The sequence below is a fragment of the Bison bison genome, unplaced genomic scaffold (assembly GCF_000754665.1).
Source record: "Bison bison bison isolate TAMUID 2011002044 unplaced genomic scaffold, Bison_UMD1.0 scf7180017864487, whole genome shotgun sequence".
In the NCBI taxonomy this organism is placed as follows: Eukaryota; Metazoa; Chordata; class Mammalia; order Artiodactyla; family Bovidae; genus Bison; species Bison bison.
The window spans coordinates 8,567,902-8,587,844 of NW_011495047.1; the positions used below are offsets into that span (position 1 = coordinate 8,567,902).

At 37.9% G+C, this 19,943-nt stretch overlaps 1 protein-coding gene across 5 annotated transcripts in view; it reads right to left on the bottom strand.

Moving 5' to 3' along the window:
- Nucleotides 1-19,943, bottom strand: part of UBR2 (ubiquitin protein ligase E3 component n-recognin 2) — a 108,100-nt gene that overhangs the window by 83,679 nt on the left and 4,478 nt on the right. For all 5 annotated transcript variants that reach the window (XM_010863166.1, XM_010863163.1, XM_010863164.1 and 2 more), the window contains exon 2: nt 15,558-15,817. In XM_010863166.1, coding sequence (XP_010861468.1) covers nt 15,558-15,817 — 260 coding nt within the window. The remainder of the gene's footprint in view (nt 1-15,557; nt 15,818-19,943) is intronic.

Genomic DNA, 19,943 nt, shown 5'->3' on the forward strand with positions numbered 1-19,943 from the left:
TCTTCTTAATATCTTCTGCTTCTGTTAGGTCCATACCATTTCTGTCCTTTATCGAGCTCATCTTTGCATGAAATATTCTTTTGGTATCTCGGATTTTCTTGAAGAGATCCCTAGTCTTTCCCATTCTGTTGTTTTCCTCTATTTCTTTGCATTGATTGCTGAAGAAGGCTTTCTTATCTCTTCTTGCTATTCTTTGGAACTCTGCATTTAGATGTTTATATCTTTCCTTTTCTCCTAGTTTTCCTTAATCAGAGCCTAACCTGCTGGGGTTTTATCAAACTGACTGGAAAAAGGGAAATACCCAATTCTAGCCTGCTCTAGCCATCCTGTCCCAACCAAATTAGGGCTAGGGAGGGCATCAAGAAGCACATTTGAGGTTCACAGCCCAGAGATACAGGCTCACTAAAAGACGAGACCTAATCACAAGACTACAGAATGCTTCTCCCTCCCTGACCCTTTACCACCATGTTATTTTGTTGTTGTTGTTATACATTTTCTAGCAGATGCTTTGCTTTTTAAAATTTTATTGAAGTATGGTTAATTTACAGTATTGTGTTAATTTATGTTTTACAGCAAAGTAAGTCAGTTATAGACTCTTTTTTATATTCTATTCCATTATGGCTTATCACAGGATACTGAATATAGTTCCCTGTGCTCTAATGCAGGACCTTGCTGTTTATCCATCCTATATGTAACAGTTTGTATCTGCTAATCCCAAACTCCCAGCAATTCCCTCCCCCACACCCTTCTCCCTTAGCAACTGCAAGTCTGTTCTCTATGTCTGTACCATCACATTATGAAAGGCCTAATTACAAGAGTCCCCTTCACCCAGTATACTGTATGCCTAGTGACCAAGAACAAATTTAAGACATCCTAAAAGGTCAAAAAATACAGTTTGAAGAGACAGAGCCAGGATCAAAATCAGACTCAGATATTGGAATTACTAGGCACAGAATTAAAAACAATTATGATTAACATGCTAAGAGCTCTAATATATATAGTAGATAGTGTTTAGGAACAGACGGACAATATAAACAGAGATGGAAATCCTAAGAAAGAACCAAAAAAGAAATGCCAGAGATCAAAGACACCGAAACAGAAATGAAGAATGATGGATTTATTAGCAGACTGGAGATAGCTGATACAAGAATATCTGAGCTTGAGGATACCTCAATAGAAAGCGCTAAGATTGAAAAGCAAAGAGAAAAAAGACTGGAAGGAAAACTGAACAGAATATCTACAAACTGTGTGACAACTACAAAAGGTTTAACACATATGTAATGGAAACAAAAGAAAGAGAGGAAAGAGAGAAAGGAACAGAATATTGAAAACAATATGTAGGACTTCCCTGGTGGTACAGTAAATAAGAATCCACCTGCCAATGCAGGGGACATGGGTTCAATTCCAGGTCTGGGAAGATTCCACATGCCCCAGAGCAACTAAGCCCGTGTGCCACAACCACTGAGCCTGCATGCTCCAGGGCCATGAGCCCCAACTACCGAGCCCGTGTGCTGCAAGTGCTGAAGCCTGCATGCCTAGAGCCTGTGCTCCGCAACAAGAGAAGCCACCACAATGAAGCCTGTGCACTGCAACAAAGAGTAGCCCCTGCTGAAGGTGAAGGTGAAGTTGCTCAGTCGTGTCCGACTCTCTGTGACCCCGTGGACTGTAGCCTACCAGGCTTCTCCAGGCAAGAACACTGGAGTGGGTTACCATTTCCTTCTCCAGGGGATCTTCCCGACCCAGGGATCAAACTCGGGTCTCCTGCATTGGAGGCAGACACTTTAACCTCTGACCCACCAGGGAAGCCCAGGCCCTACTGCTCACAACTAAAGAAAAGCCCACATACAGCAACAAAGATCCAGTGCAACCAAAAAAAAAAAAAAGAAGAAGAATATAAATAAGTAAAGAGAAAACATTTACTGAGAAAATTTCCTTAAATGACTGTCAGACACCACAGATCCAAGAAGTTCAAAGAACATCAAGTGGGATAAACACCAAAACACTTCGTACCCAGGCATATCATTTTCAAAATACAGGAAGTCAAAGAAGCAAGAGGAGAAAAAAAATCTTACCTGTAGCAGAACAAAGAATCGTATCTGACTTCTTAGAAACCATGAAAACAACAGAAAAGTAGAGTGAAATATTTGAAGTGTTGGAAGAAAAGATGCCTACCAACCTAGAATTCTGTACCTGTGAAATTATCCTCCAAAAGTGAAAGTGAAAGAAAAACTTTATCAGGCAAGGAGGACTCTTACAAGAATTAATAAATGATAAAGGGGTCAATATATGAGGAAGTAATAGAAATTATAAATATCTATGTATGTGGTTAATAAAAGAGCTTTTAGACAAATTAAATATAAACTGATAGAACTAAAAGAAGTAAATAAATGGTAATCATATATGGATACTTTCATTCCCATTTCTCAGTAACTAAAAGAACTAGTCATAAAAATCAGTAAGTATAGAAGAACTGAATGACACGATCAACCACTTTGTTCTAATCAACAGTCATAGATTATTATATCCAGTAACTGCAAAACATACATCTTCTTTTCAGGTGCATATGGAATGTACAAGACTGTGTTGCTGGGTCATAAAACAAACCAATAAATTCAAAGACTGCAACCTTACAGAACTTTAACTGTGTTACAAACCAGTCACAAAGCCTGGAAAGCCTCAAAAATACGAAAATTAAATAGCGCACCAGTACTGTTGCCTGGAAAATCCCAAGGATGGAGGAGCCTGGTAGGCTGCAGTCCATGGGGTCGCTAAGAGTCATATACAACTGAGCGACTTCACTTTCACTTTCCATTTTCATGCATTGGAGGAGGAAATGGCAACCCAATCCAGTGTTCTTGCCTGGAGAATCCCATGGACAGAGAAGCCTGGTAGGCTGTGGTCCATGGGGTCGCACAGAGTCGGACATGACTGAAGCGACTTAGCAGTAGCAAAGAATAAAATATGAGCACATTAGGTCAAAAATAAGTAAAAAGAAGAGTAGAAACCAAACAAACAAAACAGATAGAAAACTAATAAAGCCCAAAACTGATTCTTTAAACAGTTTTATGAATCTTTTCAAAGAGAAAATACAAATTATTAATTTAACAAAGGAAGAGACCTCACAATAGATACCATAGATATCAATGACTAAGAACCTAATGCCAATAAATTTGGCACGATACAATGAAACATATGTCTCAAAAAGCACAATGTACCAAACATGACACAAGATGAAATAAAGTTCTAAATAACTCATAAAGTATCCAAGAAATTTAACTTGTTATCAAAATCTTTCTCTGAAGAAAACACTAGGCTTTGATGATTTGTTTCACTGGAAAATTCTATCAAACACTGAAGGAGGGATGGGATGGGGAGGGAAATGGGAGGGATGTTCAAAAGGGAGGGGATATATGTATACCTATGGCTGATTCATGAGATTTGATAGAAAAAAACCAAAATTCTGTAAAGCAATTATCCTTCAATAAAAAAATAAATTAAAAAAATTTTAATAAAACTTTTCAAAAACGAAAACAAAAACAAAAACACTGAAGGAAGAACTCATACCAATTTTATACAAACTCCTCAAAGATATAGAAAAAAAGGAATATTTCTCAACTCATTTCATAAGGCTAGCATAACTCTGTTATCAAAACCAGATAAAGACAGTACAAGAAAGTGACAGATGGTATATTTCATGGATTACAGACACAAAAAACCTTAATAAAACACTAGCAAATTGAATCCAGCAATATATAAAGGTTATAATACATGATGATCAAGTAGAGTTTATCTCAGTAATGAAAACCATTTGGGAAAAAAAAATCAATCAATACAACTATTTATAGAATAAAAAAGGAAAATTATAATAATCTTAAAAGATATAATAAAAGCACTGGATAACATTCAGTCATTTATTATAATAATAATAAAACTCAGCAAACTAGGAACAGAAGGAAATGTCCTTAATGAGATAAAGGGTGTTTATGAGAAAACTATAACAACATATTTTATCACAAAAGACTGAATGCCTTCATCCAAGGCAAGGATGTCCTCTTTCACCAGTGTAGTAAGGCACAAGAAAATACAAGGCAGAAAGGCTGGAACAAATATAACTGTCCCCATTCAGAGAGGACACAATTATGCAAAAATCCTAAAGAACCAAAACCAGAAGAAAACAAAAACTACTACAACTACAAATGAGTGTAACAAGCTCACAGATACAAGTTTGATATCAGAAACCAACTCTATTTCTTTATATTCACAAAAGAAAACTGAAATTAAAACTAAGGAAAAAACACCATCATAAAATACTTAGGAATAAATATGTAACAAAAGGTATGTACAACTTTTATATAAAAACTATAAGACAGTTAAAAGAGATTAAAGAAGACCTCAATAAATGGAGAGATAGAAGATGTTCATGGACTGGAAAACTCAGTATTGTTAAAATGTCAATTCTCCCCAAACTGGTCTATAGAGTCAATGCAGTCCCAATCTTAATCTCAGCAGTCTTTCTTAAAAATAAACACTGACAAGCTAATTCTAAAATTTATAAAATGCAAAGAATCTGAAATAGAGAAAAGAAACTTTAAAGAAGCAAAAATGGAATCAATACGAAGTTTACTACAAAGTTACAGTAATCAAGTTAATGTGGTTATTGGCATTAGAATAGCTGTATCAATGAATGGAATTGATCAGTATTTTGAAATAGACCCACACTCATATGGTCAAGAGGTCTTCGGTAAGCGAACAAAGCAATTTAATGTGAAAAGTAAAAAAATGGTCCTAGAACAACTGGATCCCCACAAGCAATAAGAAAGTGAAGCTCAATCCTTATACCTCAAACTTGATTCAAGTTTTGAGACAGATCGCAGACCCAGATATAAAACCTAAAACTTCAAAGTTTATAGGAGAAAACTGAGAGAATATTTTTGTCACCTCAGAAAAGGCAGAAATTTCTTTAACACAAGAAACAATCCTCATAAAATTTAAAAGTTGGAAAGTTAAACCATTAAATTTAAAACTTCTGCCATCATAAGACAGCATACAGGCAAGTCACAGACTTGGAGGAGACACTCATAAAATCTGTCTCACAAAGGGCTTGTATCCAGAATACATAAACAACTCTAAAACTCAGTAATAAAAAGATAATGAAGCCAATAAAAAAAAAGACTTAAAGAAAAACTTCATTAGTTCAACGGGCAATGAACACATGTAAATTGCACCAACATCATTAGTCATCAAAGAAAATTAAAACCATATTGAGATATCACTATATAGAACAGCTAAAGTTTAAAAGACTGACAAAATCAAATGTTGGTGAGAATATGGAGCAAGTGGAACACTACTGGCGGGAAAAAAAATTATTTTTAGAAAAAGTTTTGACAGTTTCTTATTAAGTTCAAACATACTTGTCCTTTGATGCAGCAATTCTACTCCTGGGGTAGAATCCACTAACAATTAAATGTGTGTGTGTGCGCACGCAATTGCTCAGTCGTGTCAGACTCTTTGTGACCCCATGGACTGTGGCCCACCAGGTTCCTCTGTCCATGGAATTTTCCAGGCAAGTATACTGGAGTGGGTTGCCATTTCCTCCTTCAGGGAATCTTCCCAACCCAGGGATCAAATCCATGTCTCCTGCATCTCTTGCACTGGAGGCAGATTCTTTACAACTGAGCCACCAGGGAAGCCCAAAATTAAACATATGTCCACACAAAGACTTGTTTGCAAATAGTCATGGCCAGTAACTAATGGATCAGCTAAGAGTGTTCAGTCTATCAGAATAATAACAGTATAGACAGTCTATCAGAATAATAACAGTATAGAAAAGCTTATCTTACTGGTGTCTTCCCTGGTGGCCCACTGGTAAAGAATCTGCCTGCAATGTAGGAGACGTGGGTTTGAAATCCCATGGACAGAGGAGCCTGGGCAATTTGGGAATAAACAACCAACGACCAATGGTGTCTTAATATTCCTAAAGTGTATCATAAAAAGCTGAAGACTTTTAATAGTGTAATATTTATTATTTGGTCTTTTATTTTTAAAAATTGCTTGGCTGTGCCATGCAACATGCTGGATCTTCGTTCCCCAACCAGGACTGAACCTATGCCCCTTGCAGTGGAAGCTGAATTCCAACCAGTGGACCACCAGGGAGTTTCTTTATTGGTATTTTAAACACAGAGATTTAAAATAATAATGTTTAATACTTGTATAAGTTGCATTTAAATAATGTTGGCATAAGCTGATATGATTTATGAAACAAACTACCATTTTCCTTTCCTTTAAATATTTTAAATTTCTACCAAAAACCAGAATGAACTGATTAAAAAAAGCCATAGAAGACTTATGATAACCTCAAACTGAAACAACTCAAATGTTTATCAGTAGAACAATGGATTATGGGCAATTAAGGTACATTCATACAATGGACAACTACTCAGCAATACAAGTGGAAACAATTTCTAATAATCATAGGATTCTAGATCAATCAGATATACATTATGCTGAGTAAAAGAAGCCAGGCACAAAGGAGTATGATTTCATTTTGATGAAGTTCTAGAATGGACAAAACTAATCTAAGGTGAAAATATCAGAATAGTGGTTACCTAGGGCTTGAAGTCCTTAACAAGGAAATTTCCAGTCAGATGGAAATGTTCTCTGCTTGACAGGATGTGAGTTACATGAGGTTAACTATTGTCAAAAATGTACAATTAAGATTTGTGCCTTTTGAAATATGTAAACTTTCCTCTAAGAAATAAAGAACTCAAATATGATATCATTAGGAAAATGTTGGTGATATAAATCCAAGTTTCCTTATCTAAAAGGATTACCCCACAGTAACCTACTCATACATCTACTATTCCCCAACAACTGGATAAAAGGCATACATGTAAAGTTGGTATTATGGCTATGGTATGAACATACCCCATGTATGGCTATGTTCAATCTTACACCAAATTGGTGCATAAAAAAAAAGTAAATAAAAATGACCATAAATATCCAAACCAAGAATACAAGATTCATTTTGGACAACCACAGAAATTCAACCTATCTAGGAGATATCAACTACCCACTTTCTGTTACTTTTCCAGGTTGGAGAGAGCAAAGTAGACAAGGGAAATTCCAGTACATTGAAGAACACAGTGATAATACCCAGCAATGAAATTCTGTTTCTACTAATAGGTATCTATCTTGAAAAACACTAAAATGTGTATAAAAAGAGATGTGTAGAAATAGGTACAGAATGTTCCCTGCAGCATGGTTTGCTACAGGATAAAAAAAAAATCCTAGAAATTTTCCATTTCTCATTTCATTAATAGGGCAAACAAATAAATCATGGCCTGGCCTTACTGTGGAAATACAGCAGTTAAAAGAATGAAGTAGATTTATATAAACTGACTGAGAAAGATCTCTAAGACAAATTGTTTCATGAAAAAAAGCCACATTTACAAATACACACAGCACAATTTCACTCATGTATCACATCCATATATTTTTTAAACTAACACAGCATTGATTTCAATCTCTGGACCACTCATGTTTTTAAAAAACAGTCTCCTAAAAAAAACATCAAGTGTTCAAGTTTTTTAAAAAGCAAAAAATTGAACAAATTCTTCTTACTGAAAATAAGTGTTTCTTCCATATTAGAGTTCTATATTTCCAGAGAGAAAAGGAATGAAACCACCTCTTTCCCTCTGCCTAAGATATTTATTACTCATGGCTCAATAATGAATTTTAAGACTGAGTATTCGGCTTAAAAAATCTTACATATAAAAATTCCTTATAGTTCCCTAAGTGTTTTTCTATACTATACCTCTTTTTATCCTAACAATCCTGTGAGGAAGGAAAAATAACACCCAAACTCCAAAGATCACTGAAAACACTTCTAATGTTCATCCACTTTCAAGTCTGCATCTCTACCAGACACAGAAAAAATACACTTCCTTGCCCTGTTTTGGAGTCAGAGGCCTTCTAACCAGTTCTAGGTAAAGGGATGTAGGCATGGTGGTCACTTTTGAGCCAGAGCAATTTATTTGCTGTGTAAGACCCTCCTATTTCCTTGCTCTGGTGACCCTTAAAAAAATATTAAGTTGACCAAGATGCCACATGGTATAAAGTAACTACTTAGAGCAGAGCCCCCACTCATCACCCCCACCAATCTGGTCACACAGTCTGAGTAATAAATGTATTTTGGGTATTTAAAGTCTCTGAGATGGTAAGTTTGTTGGTTATTTTTAATATAACCTCATCTATCATTACTGACAGACTCAATGTTTAAAAAAATTAAACAAGCAAAATTGTTCATAACAAAGAATCATAAAGTACTATCTGGAAACATGTACTAAGAATATTTCTAACTGATGGCAGCATAACTCCCAACTCCAAATTCTGGTTATCTGTAATATTTAAGCAGTAAGCTTTTAAATGTTAAATAAGAATGTTTTTAATTTAACTTTGCAACAAAAAACAATGGAATTAACTTAATGTTAAACTCATAAACCAAAATATGATTTCACATTTTACTAGTATTTTCTTTTTCTTAATGGTTATGAGATATCAAAATATAAGTACTTATGATCAACATCACACTAACATGATTGTCCCTAATAACAATCATCTCTATTTAGAAAGAAATAACAAGTGCCACATTTGATTCCATTTTTCCTAATAGAGAACTAAGTATGAAAAAGTGAAAGTCAAAGTAGCTCAGTCGTGTCCCATTCCTTGGGAACCCATGGACAGTAGCCTGTCAGGCCCATCTGTCCATGGGGATTCTCCAGGCAAGAATACTGAAGTGGGTAGCCTTTCCCTTCTCCAGGGGATCTTTCCAACCCAGGGATCGAACCCAGGTCTCCCGCATTGCAGGCGGATTCTTTACCGTTTGAGCCACCAGGGAAGCCCAACTAAGTATGCTGCTGCTGCTGCTGCTGCTAAGTCGCTTCAGTCGTGTCTGACTCTGTGCGACCCCACAGACGGCAGCCTACCAGGCTCTGCCATCCCTGGGATTCTCCAGGCAAGAACACTGGAGTGGGTTGCCATTCCCTTCTCTAATGCATGAAAGTGAAAAGTCAAAGTGAAGTCGCTCAGTCGTGTCCAACTCTTCTCGACCCCATGGACTGCAGCCTACCAGGCTCCTCCATCCATGGGATTTTCCAGGCAAGAATACTGGAGTGGGTTGCTACTGCCTTCTCCCAACTAAGTATAGACAAATATAAAAACTACTGTACTGTCTGAAAACAGATAGCTTTTCTGACATCACAGCGGCTTCAGCGAGATCATCTGAGATCTACACGATTTTAGAAATGATGAACAAATAACAGAAAAATTAACTTAATTTCCTTCACAGATTCATTTTAAAGACTCCTGAGTATCATTTTTTCTGGTTAAAGAAAATCTCCAACCTACAGACATAACTCACCTTTCTCCTAAAGGGTCTAGTTTAGAAACTCTCCCAGAATTCCAATAACCGTATTTCATCTTTCCAAATAACAGACTCCATGTCATCTTATCAAGGTACTGGGTTTCATGTACTACTTTAAACATAACACGTTCATCCTCAGACCCCATTTACCAAGAGTTTATTATGTACCAAATATTGCGGAGAGCACTATACAAAGGACCTCACTTACTTTCTTAACAACTGTGTGATAGAGAGTTTGGCTGACCTTTGGGGTTCCTAGGAAGAAACTCTAAATCCTTGAAATTTCCCATATATAGGAGTGTCTTTGTTATTCACGCTTCCACTCCACCCACATATCTGAAAGTTTATACTAATGAGGTAACTTTTTTAAAAATTTTATTTTATTTTTAATTGGTAGATAATTACTCTCTTCAAGAAAATTAAAGACACCAAGGGAACATTTCATGCAAAGATGGACACAATAAAGGACAGAAATGGTACAGAACTAACAGAAGCAGAAGATATTAAGAAGAGGTAGCAAGAACACACAGAACAACTATACAAAAGAGATCTTCATGACCCAGATAATCATGATGGTGTGATCACTCACCTAGAGCCAGACATCCTGGAATGTGAAGTCAAGTGGGCCTTAGGAATTATCTCTACGAACAAAGCTAGTGGAGGTGATGGAACTCCAGTTGAGCTATTTCAAATCCTAAGAGATGATGCTGTTAAAGTGCTGCACTCAATACGCCAACAAATTTGGAAAACTCAGCAGTGGCCACAGGACTGGAAAAGTTCAGTCTTCATTCTAATCCCAAAGAAAGGCAATGCCAAAGAATTTTCAAACTACAGCACAATTGCAGTCATCTCACACACTAGCAAAGTAATGCTCAAAATTCTCCAAGCCAGGCTTCAACAGTACATGAACTGTGAACTTCCAGATATTCAAGCTGGATTTAGAAAAGGCAGAGGAACCAGAAATCAAATTGCCAACATCTATTGCATCATCAAAAAAGCAAGAGAGTTCCAGAAAAACACCTACTTCTGCTTTATTGACTATACCAAAGCCTTTGACTGTGTGGATCACAACAAACTGTGGAAAATTCTTCAAGAGATAGGAATACCAGATCACCTGATCTGCCTCCTGAGAAATCAGTATGCAGGTCAAAACAGTTAGAACTGGACATGGAACAGACTGGTTCCAAATCGGGACAGGAGTATATTGTCACCCTGCTTATTTAACTTATGTGCAGAGTACATCAAGCGAAATGCCGTGTGGATGAGGCACAAGCTGGAATCAAGACTGCTGGGAGAAATATCAATAACCTCAGATATGCAGATAATAACACCCTCATGGCAGAAAGCCAAGAGGAACTAAAGAACGTCTTGATAAAAGTGAAAGAAGCCAGTGAAAAAGTTGGCTTAAAACTCAACACTCAGAAAAGTAAGATTATGGCATCTGGTCCCATCACTCCATGGCAAACAGATGGGGAAACAATGGAAACAGTGAGATTTTATTTTGGGGGGCTCCAAAATCACTGCAGATGGTGACTGCAGCCATGAAATTAAAAGATGCTTGCTCCTTGGAAGAAAAGCTATGACCAATCTAGACAGCATATTAAAAAGCAGGGACATTACTTTGCCAACAAAGGTCCGTCTAGTCAAAGCTATGGTTTTTCCAGTAGTCATGTATAGATCTGAGAGTTGGACCATAAAGAAAGCTGAGCACCAAAGAATTGATGCTTTTAAATTGTGGTGTTGGAGAAGACTCTTGAGAGTCCCTTCGACTGCAAGGAGAACAAACCGGTCAATCTTAAAGGAAATCAGTCCTGAATATTCACTGGAAGGACTGATGCTGCAGCTGAAACTTCAATACTTTGGCCAGCTGATGTGAAGAACGGACTCACTGGAGAAGACCCTGATACTGGGCAAGACTGAAGGCAGGAGGAGAAGGGGACAATAGAGGATGAGACGGTTGTATGGCACAACCGACTCAATGAGCATGAGTTTGAGCAAGCTCTGGTACTTGGTGATGGACAGGGAAGCCTGGTGTGCTGCAGTCCATGGGGATGCAAAGAGTCGAACACAACTGAGTGACTGAACTGAACTGAATTACTTTACAATGTGATGGCTTCTGCCATACATCAACATGAATAAGCCAAGGGCATACATATCCCCTCCCTCTTGAACCTCCCTCCCCATGCCACCCCTCTAGGTTGTCACAGAGCGCAGGCAGAATTAAGTAACTCAGAGTGGAGGTTGGCCATACCAGAAAACTAACCATGTGATTAGAGCAAGTGATTAGAGGGCCAATGTGATTAGAGGGCTAATATCATGTGACGACAGAGGATGAGATGGCTAGATGGTATCATCAACTCGATGGACATGAATTTGTGTGAACTCCAGGAGTTGGTGATGGACAGGGAGGCCTGGCGTGCTGAGATTCACGGGGTCACAGAGTCGGACACAATTGAGCGACTGAACTGAACTAAATCATGTGATTAGAGGACTGGGGCTTTCAGGCACAGCTCTGCCACTGGGAAGGGCAGTGGAATTGGAAACTGAGTCATATGGGCAATGATTCAATAAACCAGTATTCAATATAAGAAACCCCAATAAAAACTCTGGACACCTAAGCTTGGGTGAGCTTCCCTGGTTGGCAATACTTTGTTGTCATGCAGTAAATGTGCTGGGAAGATAACAACATGTCCCTGAGAATTAGAAAACATTGCATTTGGAAATCTTGCCTTTTGGCTAGTTCAGATTTGTGTGTTTTTGCTATGATAAAACTTTAATCATAACTACGGCATTTCCCTGAGTTCTGTGAATTGTTCCAGTGATTATCCAACCTAAGATAATCTATGGAGATGCTTGAAATTTGTAACCAGCAGATCAGAATTGAGTGTGGCTCAGGAGGTCCCCAACTTTCAGTTGTACTTTAGACAATCTTGTAGAAGTCTGTGCTCATAACCTGGAGTTGGCCAACTTTAAGTAACAACAAAGTTTAGAAATATCCTCTAAGAGTCTGGTTCCAGCTTGAGTCCTAGGAGGCCATCATAATTATATCCCTCTCCCCCATTTCAGGGTACTTGTCTGTCCAAGTACAGGTTACTGCATACTGCTTTCTTTCTTCAACCATTCTGGGCATAAATGTCCCTGATAGCTCAGTTGGTTAAGAATTTACCTGCAATGCAGGAGACCCCAGTTCAATTCCTGGGTTGGGAAGATCTGCTAGAGAAGGGATAGGCTACCCACTCCAGTATTCTGGGGCTTCCCTTGTGGTTCAGCTGGTAAAGAATCCGCCTGCAATGTGGGAGACCTGGGTTTGATCCCTGGGCTGGAAAGATCCCCTGGAGAAGGGAAAGGCTAACCACTCCAGTATTCTAGCCTAGAGAATTTCATGGACTGTATAGTCCATGGGGTCGCAAAAAGTTGGACACAACTGAGACACTTTCACTTTCGTGACCCTTTAGATGATGTCATGAACATGGAAATTCTTACCCAAGGAACCTTCCTTTTCATTGATTCTATACATTCTCTAAATATACAGTTAGAATACCCATGATAGGTATGAATGGATTAACCTATACCTCCACACTCTAATGATTTTATATCTCAAAGACTCCAGCCTCTACCATACACATACAGGAAAACTCTTCTGAGATCATCCTGACTTGGTTTCACCAACAAATCCTACAGGCACACTTAATCTTCAAATATAGGCAAACAGCTTTTCAGTGCACCACTTTCACTGAGGGAACAAATACATTCCTCCTCCTGTCATCCCACCTCCACTTCTCCAAACCCCCAAAAAAGCCAATTCCATGATCACTGCTGAAAACAAGATTCTTTCTACTTCTTTTTCTTCTAGTCATGGAAGCTCTCAGAACTGTCAATTTAATCAAGCCCTCCTTACAAAGCATTCAAACTAGCACCCAACCTGTTCTCCCCTGGGATGGCCCCATACACAGACACACATGGCATCATTAGAGAAGAGACAAAATATGCAAAGGAAGAAAACAATAAAGAATCCTGTGGTGCTGGACTGGAACTAGAGAGACCTACATACAGATACACAGATCCATTGACAGGGTTTGGGATTAGTGACATACCAACAGCAACAAGTAGACTTACTATCTTATTTCTGAACACTGATCTCTACTAAAAAGGAACAGGCTCCTTGGAGAAATGGTTGATTTCAGAACTAAGGCAGAGAAAAGTCCAAGATGTGTTCAGAACATCTTGTGTCAGAAAAAGGAAGTGCTCAAAGAATGATGGGGACATAAAAAAGAACAAAGACAGCTTGAAGGCCTGTGTGTGCATGCTTAGTCACTCTGTTGTGTCTGACTATTTGCGACCCCATGGACTGCAGCCCGCCAGGCTCCTGTGTCCATGGGGATTCTCTAGGCAAGAATACTGGAGTGGGTAGCCTTTCCCTTCTCCAAGGGATCTTCCCAACCCAGGGATGGAATCCAGGTCTCCCACATTGCAGGCAGATTCTTTACTGTCTGAGCCACCAGGGAAACTGCTTGAAGGGCCTTCCACTGGTCAAATCTAGGACAATTTTGACCACCAGAATAATGGGACTCCATGAATACATACTGATACAAATAAAAAACTGAACATTTGGTAAGAAAGAGGATATTTAATATGTCTCAAAGTATCTCACCACCAAATATTTAGTGATTAGAGAGGGAAAAAGAGTAACTCCACAGTAGAGAAGCCTTGCAGAAATCAAGTGATCAAAGTTAAAGAGCTATTGAACCAAACTGGAACACTTTGGTTCAAAGCTGGAACACTGAGAACATGTAATTTTTGTAACATTTCTGTGAAAGAAACAACCTGACTCTAACCATGAAGCATACAGACAAACCCAAATTGAGAGGCATTTACAAAATAAATGGCCTGTACTTGTCAAAAGTGTCCAGATCATGAAAGTCAAAGAAAAACCAATGCAACATTCCAAACTGAAGATTGAAAGACACGACATACAAATGCATGCTTTGGAACTGGATATTTTTGACACAAAGGATATTATTGCAACAATTGGATCTCAGTTTCCTCATCTGTAAATCATGAGATTAAACTAGATCTACTGCTCCAAATACCAATAAGGGACTTAGGTTTCTGTATAGACAAACAAAAAACTAGATCTAACAGTCTTTCAATATATAAAAAGCTCTTGATTGGTATTCTAACCATAAAGAAAGACTGCCACAGACACCCAGAAGTTGTAACCAAAATTAAGTTGCATGGGAAAAAGTCTTAAAGAAAAAAATATAATACAATCAATACTGTATCCACACAATGGAATATTACCTAGCTATATGAGCCGATATGGACAGATGTCAATGGCAAGATTTTGTAGAGAAAGGAAAACTTAGCCCAGTATATCTAACATAGTCCCTTTTCTATGTATGTCTGCATATATATGTTTAAGATAGCCCCATATATGGCATGTATAGGCACAAAAAATTTCTGGAAGGATATATAAGAGTTTGTCAATAATGATTAGTTCTGAGAAATAGGAGAAGATAGTCCTAAAAGGAAACAGAGCACTTTCCTCTCCATCTTCTACCCCTGTACACTCAATTCTCAACAAGAAATATAAAGTCAACCTAGTAGTACTAAGTACATATAGTACCCAGACCATGGCTCCTAACATTCCCAACTAAAAGGAAACTCCCTGCATAAGTGGCTGATTGCATATATGGGTCAGAGTTAAGTACAAAGTGAGGTGTGGACATCTTGTGCCAGAAAGCAAAGAAGCACCCAAAGACTATGAAAGGCATGTGAAAATGACCAAGAAGCTAGTGTGATGGGGCATTCAAAGGCCAAACATGGGGTAATTCGAACATCAAAAAGAACCACTCTATCAAGAAAAGCAAGAAAGTGATCATTACAAGAGTCAAGGTAGGGGTTAACTATGGAGGAGGAAGAAAGCACACTATGGGTCTCTGCAGTCCTGGTGATGCTCTATTTCTTGACCTGGAAAATAATATTTGTTTATAATAAGTTATTAAACCAAATATATTTGTTGTGTAGACTTACACACACACATTTATATAATATTTCATAATTTAAAAATTAAAATGTAAGGTTTCATGAAAAAAGTAAAAACAAGAAGGAAAGAAAGAAAATGGCAATATCTTACCTGCAAGAGTATGTAGGTTCTCCCACTTTAAAAACACGACCACAAAGATGAGAAGGTTTATTTGTTTGTTCAAGTTTGGAAAATCCCAACTCAGGATCTTCACCACAAAGGTACCATTCCATTGGTCCCAACAAAACTTGATGTGCCAACATGTCTTCTTTCTGTGGAAAAGGGTTGGGACCCCTGCAGTAGATTTTGGGTACATAGTGGGCCAAATGCTGGTATACTTCTCTAGTGAGGTCAGTTGCTTGCAGCCATTTCTTTAAAAAAAGAAAAAATAATTTTAAACAAAGTCAATAAACTGCAAATTTGAATAAATCTACTCTGTTTTCTTCTAGACACAAAAAATAATGACAAAAGAATCTTATAAACTGTTTTATTGACAACATTCATCACTGTATGCCTTTTCAAAAAGGGTAAAACGTTTAGATTTTAACTACAATAGCCAGTATCTTAGAATTCTACTTAAAGTGAAAGCAAAATCAACAGTGAAATGAGCCCATCTCCTCAAAATGACTCCTGAAGCAACCTTCTATGGGCAGTCCAGGAAAATAACCACAACAAATCATCTCAAAGATGCTAGCCATTGAGCCCATCTGACTTCCTTTCTAATTTCAACTGTTTTGCTCAAATGATACACTGATTGTGATTTGGATTCTCTTTTCAGTTTGCTGATAGCAAGAACATACAGTAAACAGGAACAGCCAATATACTAATTCTATTTCTCAATGATTAATAAATGACACTCCACAAGAGACTTTGTTTTAATGATTATGTTCTTTTCCCCCTGATCAACCTCTGCTTAAACCCTTTCTCCTTTGCTCTCCACGCTAAAAACATTTAAAAAAGCCACTGTTTCCTATACCCAAACTTTCATGTCCTACTACCTGTGGTAATTCTACTTAGATATCTAACAGATGCTGCGATATTGTAATTTACAATAAGAAATACACTTTTGGTTTTCTCATTCCTAGCACAGAGTTCCTAAAACTCTTGAAATTTCCTAAGTATAAGTGAGATAAAGAAAGGAGTGTCTTTTGTTATTCAAAGCAAACCTCTTTCAATCAGACCTGAACTGCAGTTACTGAGGTGACTTTTGGAAAGCCCCTAAGGATGGGGAGCTGGTTGCCACAGGAACATGATTAGTAGGTGGGAACTTACAGCCTCCACCCCAACCAACTTCAGGGAAGGGAGAGGTGCTGGAGGTGAAGTTAATCACTCATGACCAATGATTTGATCATCACGCCTATGGAGGCATGAAGCCTCCATAAGAATCCCAAAGTGTTGAGGTTCAGCCACCTTCTTCCTTGATGAACAGGCAGAGGTGCTAACATGCCCAGAGAGGGCATGGAAGCTCCACATACCTTCCTCTATTTCATTTGGTTATTCCTGAGTTGTATCATTTTATAATAAACAAGTAACCTAGTAAATAAACTGCTTCCTTGAGTTCTGGCAGCCACTGCAGCAAATTATTGAACCCAAAGAGGGGGTCACAGGAACCTCCCTCATTTGCAACATAAATTGTGGGTAACCTGAGGACCCCCTGCTTGTAAGTGGCATCTGAAGTAGTAATGGGGGCAGCTTTGTGGGACTGAGCCCTTAATCTTTGGGATCTGATGCTATCTCCAGGTGTATAGTGTCAGAATTGACCAACTTGTAGGGCACCCAATTGGTGTCTGCTGAGAAGGAGAGAACTGCTTGATGTGGGAAAAACATTCCCCTACATTTGGTGGCTGGGAGTGTTGGTATGAATGTAAAGAGAAACAGAAGAAACAGTTTTTCCTTTCAGACACCAACTCAATATGTCCAAAATTGAACTCATGATCTTCCACAACACAAAACCTCCTGCTATTTCCTCCATTTCCCTATTTTAAACTCCAGCATCTACCAGGTATTCAAACCAGAAAAAAAACACAGAAATCTTTCTTCCTTACTCCAACATTCAATTAATCATCATGTCTTGTCTATTAGGATTCCTCAACATCTGTTGAATCCATCCATTTCTTTCTCTCCATCCCTACTGGCAGTGCCCCCACTACCCTAGTCCAAACTGCCCAGAGCCATCAGACTGGTGCAACCATATTCTAACTGGTGATCCCCACTAGTTTGGCCCCTCTACAGTCCATTTTTCCAAACTCACTACCAGAGCGTTTCTTGCAAAATGCCAATCTGATCGTGTCACTGTTTCCCCTTCTATTTAGGATCAAGTCAAGTCCACTGACACGGTTTACAAAGCCTGCTGTCTTGTATTATACTTACTAGTCTCCTCCTCCTGACTGGCATTGCTCCTCTCTGCTTCCCAGGGCTATTTTCTACTCATTCTTCAGATCTCAGTTTATGTTTCACTTTCTCTAAGACGCCTTCTCTGCCCATTCCTTACCCTAATCTCCTGTTCCTCTACCCCACCCCCAACAACCCCCAAATCTAAAACAGAACCAAGCCCCAGCAGGCATTTAGCAAAATCCATTAACCTAGTGACTATAAATATATCTGTACTACTGACTGTCACTTAACATTGATATTACAGAAAGATGCTCCATGTGGCTTTTATGGAAGCATAAATAAAGCCAATCCAGGTGCAGGCTCTAAAAACCAAACCAAGTAAACCCTATAATAAGGCATCCATCAAACCACCTCCATTCTTTTCTCTTTCTATTTCCCTAAACCTTAAGATTTTTCCTCATATTCTGTCATTTATTTATTCCTGCCTCCCATACCAATTCCATCTACGTTTACTTGTCCTCCATATTTCCTTGTGTTAATTACAACCAACCTTTTCTGTCTCTAAACCAAATAAAAATTTGAAATCAGAAAACATGGAACAACTCACTTCTACAAAAATGCAGTTATCTGTTAACTCATAGGTCTCATGTTTACCTATAGACTACATTTATGTCTCAAATTACATCCTTGTTAAGAAAGAGTGCATTCAAGTGATGTCTAACACCATAAGACAAGAGTATAAGGTCTTCTAATGGCTATACTCCAATATAAAATAAAACATTAAAAAAAAAAAAAAGAGTACAAGGTCTTCTTTTTAACTATTACTTGCATAATCTTCAGTCCACTTCTTTTTTTTGAAAAATAACTCTACAGAGAGATTTTAAATATTCATGAGGTAGTATATACTAACTTTCTAGTTAATTTCACACTTGAGAGAACTTTTCCTAAAAATGTAAAACTCTTGTTCATAAGATAAGGGCTGGATGGAAGTTTACAATTGAAAACAGTGAAAAAGTCTTTACCCCTGAAGTGAAACCCCTTTCCAAATGTAACTAATTTTGCTCTGTTTCCTTTTATTAAGTAGGAAAGAGACTAAATTACTCTTAAAACAGTACTTGCTGCTGCTAAGTCACTTCAGTAGTGTCCGTGTTCTTGCCTGGAAAACAGTACTTGGAGGGAGACAATCATTAAGATTTAAGAATTCGCCCCCAGGATCCTAGAAAACTATGCTTCAATTTTAATTTATAACATATTTAAAGGTTTTGTTTAACAGCGATTTTTTGTCTTATATTTTATGTTGCCATTTCTCTTAAAAGTTTACTTTTGCAGAATTTTGATTCAGGGAGGATAAAGGATGGTGCTTTGTAAAAGAAAATGTTGTCTGTGGCTCCAACAACACTGATGGGCTAAATATGTTCATAGATTTCTTAAACAAAAAATTCAGAAACTAATATCAGCTTCTGGCTAAGGAATAAAAAATCAGTCACCTTACTTAAAACACTTAATAAACAAAGCAAAATACCTTTACATGGGAATTATATACCAGAGATATAGAATTAGTGACCAGCAACAGTATAGATTAGAAGAAAAAGCTGTGAAGTGAAAATGAGCAGGTGGAAAAAATTTCTGGCTGCATTTCAGAACAATGGTTCACATATTTCTCAAAAGAAAAAATCTATAGCTTCTTGTATTAGTTCTCAGGAACATAAGCTAATTGTAACTATTTCTTCAACAGGAAAAATGACCAGATTCCCAATTCGGCTGCATGTTAATCTGTCCTAATTTCAGACCATGTAACGTGCACATCACAGTAACAAGCACTACCTTATTAGAAGTCCTCCACAAGGGACGTGGAGAAACTGTCAACTCATTCCACTATAGTAAACATGTTATGACAATGCTTCTAGGCTCTCTCCTATTTTGAAAGCTAATTTTCAGCCTTGGGATGGAGAGCAAGTATAATAAACACAAAAATGAAAGAATCCCTTGGGGTTAGTTCTTTTAGCACAGTGAAAGTGAAAGTCGCTCAGTCATGTCTGAGTCTTTGGGACCCCATGGACTATACAGTCCCTGGAATTCTCCAGGCCAGAATACTGGAGTGGGTAGCCTTTCCCTTCTCCAGGGGATCTTCCCAACCCAGGAATTGAACCCAGGTTTCCCACA